Raw genomic sequence first — 3,231 nt, forward strand, 5'->3', positions numbered from 1 at the left:
ATGCGAATATCGCAAAACAGTACAGGACTTTCTTGCTCATCTCAATTCATTCTACGTTCTCACAAAGGATCATCGTGGAAGTCTGAAACACCCTGTATAAAAGAAGATTTCCGCTAAGATAAGATTATATATTTTTAAGTGATTTTTTGTTGTAAGTAATCGTTACTTTTTAAAAGAAAGAGAGTAAGTAATAGAATAGTATAGCAGTAGAATAATATTTTTCTGTGTGTGATCGGCTGTTTTCCGCTTTATGGAGTGTATGAAGTTGGCACCCCACTTTTTGAAATTTATAATTTTGAAAGTTGTTCCAGATTGTTCTGACTTTGTACCACATTGTTCCAAAGTGATATTGCTTCATTCGAAACGGTTTTCGAATAAAACAAAAAAAATGATTTTTTGAGCTGGCACCCCACTTTTCGAAAATCGAACATTCTGATACCGCAATAGATTGTTCTAGTTGTTCCAAACATTGTTCCAAAAGGACAAATCCGTAAGTTGAATTATAAGTCCAAAAAATGAAAAAAATGTTTTTGACCTGGCACCCCATTTTTTGAAAATAAAGCATTCCGATACCGATATAGATTGTTCTAGTTGTTCCAAACATTGTTCCAAAAGCACAAATCAATAAGTTTAATTATAAGCCCGAAAAATTAAAAAAAAGTTTTTTGACAAACAGTCTATCGGACCAAGAGTAAACTTATACTATCTTTCTTGTTCCAACCGAGATCTTTTTGTTCTGAGTTGTTCTAGGCTTAAGAATTATAGTTCTAGAGTATGAGACTCATAAGATCATTCGTTCTCCGAAAATTCGTAAAAAAATCGATTTGACAGTACTCGACGTCAAGAGTAAACACATGCTTCCTTTCTTGTTCCAACCGAGATCTTTTTGTTCTGAGTTGTGCTAGGCTTAAGAATTATAGTTTTAGAGTATGAGACTCGTAGCGTCATCCGTTCTCCGAAAATTCATCCGAAAATGCATCCAAATAAACACGTTTATTTTTTTTATTGTTCTTATTCCGCCAATTTTGTTCCGCCGCTAACTCACAAGAATTGTAAAACTTCGATGTAACAAATGTGACGGGGAACGTACTATGAGCATATCATACGGTGCGCAATTATTTATCGAAAATTCGATTATGGCTGTTTTGGATGACATTCCACTTTGTATCAAATTAAATGAATAGAATTATACTCACGTTGGATGTGTTGTATATCATGAGCAAAATTTCGAAACGTCAGTTGGCCATTACACTGCGTATGTACGTAATGGTACCAATTGGGTTGAATATGACGACTTGTTGCGTAAGCCAAAAAAACTTTCCGTTCAAGCTAAAGGCAATGTAAATATATGTATTTATGTAGAAACATAAAATATTTTTAACCCTCCGTTTGCATTATGTTTTTTACTAACGCCATTTGCACGGTGACCCCTTTAAGTCCTGTAACATTTTTTTGTTAAACTCATCTAAAAAATCTGAAAAAATTCTGGGATACTCTAGAGAGATTATATTTTATGTTCCAATAGTTACTTTAGTCATTTATTAACAATTTTTTGCAATAACAATTTAAATTTGCCGAAATCGACAAAAAATGTAATTTCGTAAAAAAAATTCATAACTTAACAACATATTAAAATTAACAAAAATATTTTCAGGTTTTTTTAGATGAAACTATTTTCTTAAAAAAAAAAGTTCTATATACTGATTTAAAAAAGTATAATTATTTGGATGATTGAAAATAAGGATGATTGAAATATATTTCTGAGGTGACAAAAATTCAAGAAAAAGATGATTTCTTACAAAAATTAATCTTTATTATAGGAAAATTGGCGGAAATAATTACAAAATGTCATGACAAAATAAAGTGAAATTGCTTCGTCGTTTAAGCCTAGTATAACTCAGAACAAAAAGATCTCAGTTGGAACAAGAAAGGAAGCATGTGTTTTCTCTTGACGTCGGGTGCTGTCAAATCGATTTTTTTTCGAATTTTCGGAGAACGGATGACGCTACGAGTCTCATACTCTAAAACTATAATTCTTAAGCCTAGCACAACTCAGAACAAAAAGATCTCGGTTGGAACAAGAAAGGAAGCATGTGTTTACTCTTGACGTCGAGTACTGTCAAATCGATTTTTTTACGAATTTTCGGAGAACGAATGATCTTATGAGTCTCATACTCTAGAACTATAATTCTTAAGCCTAGAACAACTCAGAACAAAAAGATCTCGGTTGGAACAAGAAAGATAGTATAAGTTTACTCTTGGTCCGATAGACTGTTTGTCAAAAAACTTTTTTTTAATTTTTCGGGCTTATAATTAAACTTATTGATTTGTGCTTTTGGAACAATGTTTGGAACAACTAGAACAATCTATATCGGTATCGGAATGCTTTATTTTCAAAAAATGGGGTGCCAGGTCAAAAACATTTTTTTCATTTTTTGGACTTATAATTCAACTTACGGATTTGTCCTTTTGGAACAATGTTTGGAACAACTAGAACAATCTATTGCGGTATCAGAATGTTCGATTTTCGAAAAGTGGGGTGCCAGCTCAAAAAATCATTTTTTTTGTTTTATTCGAAAACCGTTTCGAATGAAGCAATATCACTTTGGAACAATGTGGCACAAAGTCAGAACAATCTGGAACAACTTTTAAAATTATAAATTTCAAAAAGTGGGATGCCAACTTTATATATTCCGCTTTATGTTCGTTGTACAGAGAACCTATAGCTAAAGAAACTGAAGAGAAAAGCATCTGCATCTTCATTTTTATATAACGGGAAAGATAAGTTCGTCGTTTCGTTTCATGGATGCTTGTGGATTTGTTCAAATTTTCTTGTCATCAAAGATTAGATTCGATGTGTTGAGGAAGCAGAACACGTGCCTTCATTTCACTGTTCCTATGCCTAGGAAGAAATAAACTGCGCAATTAGTATCCGTTTGTGCTTATTAATTGTTACGTTATGGTAAGTGGTTTTTTCGCTCGCTTGAGATTGTTGGTTTTGTCGTTAACGAGAATTCCAAAGAATTAATAACAAATTGCACGTATATTATGCAAATAAATTGAGTACACGCGCGAATTAATTGCGCGTGATTGCCGGACGCGTGTTTGTTTTAACGCGCCTGACATTTCCGGCATATTCCCGCCTTCAGTTTACGAACATTTTTCGCTCTCGTCCTTGCCACTCTTCATCCGACGGATCGGTGAGGCTGCTGTACGAGTGCCGTTAAACTT

At 33.5% G+C, this 3,231-nt stretch overlaps 1 protein-coding gene across 1 annotated transcript in view; it reads right to left on the reverse strand.

Annotated features, from left to right (window-relative positions):
* Positions 1–73, reverse strand: part of LOC116846032 (probable allantoicase) — a 3,712-nt gene extending 3,639 nt beyond the window's left edge. The window contains exon 1 of the mRNA XM_032819351.1: positions 64–73. Coding sequence (XP_032675242.1) covers positions 64–73 — 10 coding nt within the window. The remainder of the gene's footprint in view (positions 1–63) is intronic.
* Positions 74–3,231: the final 3,158 nt, after the last annotated feature.

Source organism: Odontomachus brunneus, unplaced genomic scaffold, assembly GCF_010583005.1.
Source record: "Odontomachus brunneus isolate Ranch 3 - 2012 unplaced genomic scaffold, Obru_v1 Obru_scaffold_060, whole genome shotgun sequence".
NCBI lineage: Eukaryota > Metazoa > Arthropoda > Insecta > Hymenoptera > Formicidae > Odontomachus > Odontomachus brunneus.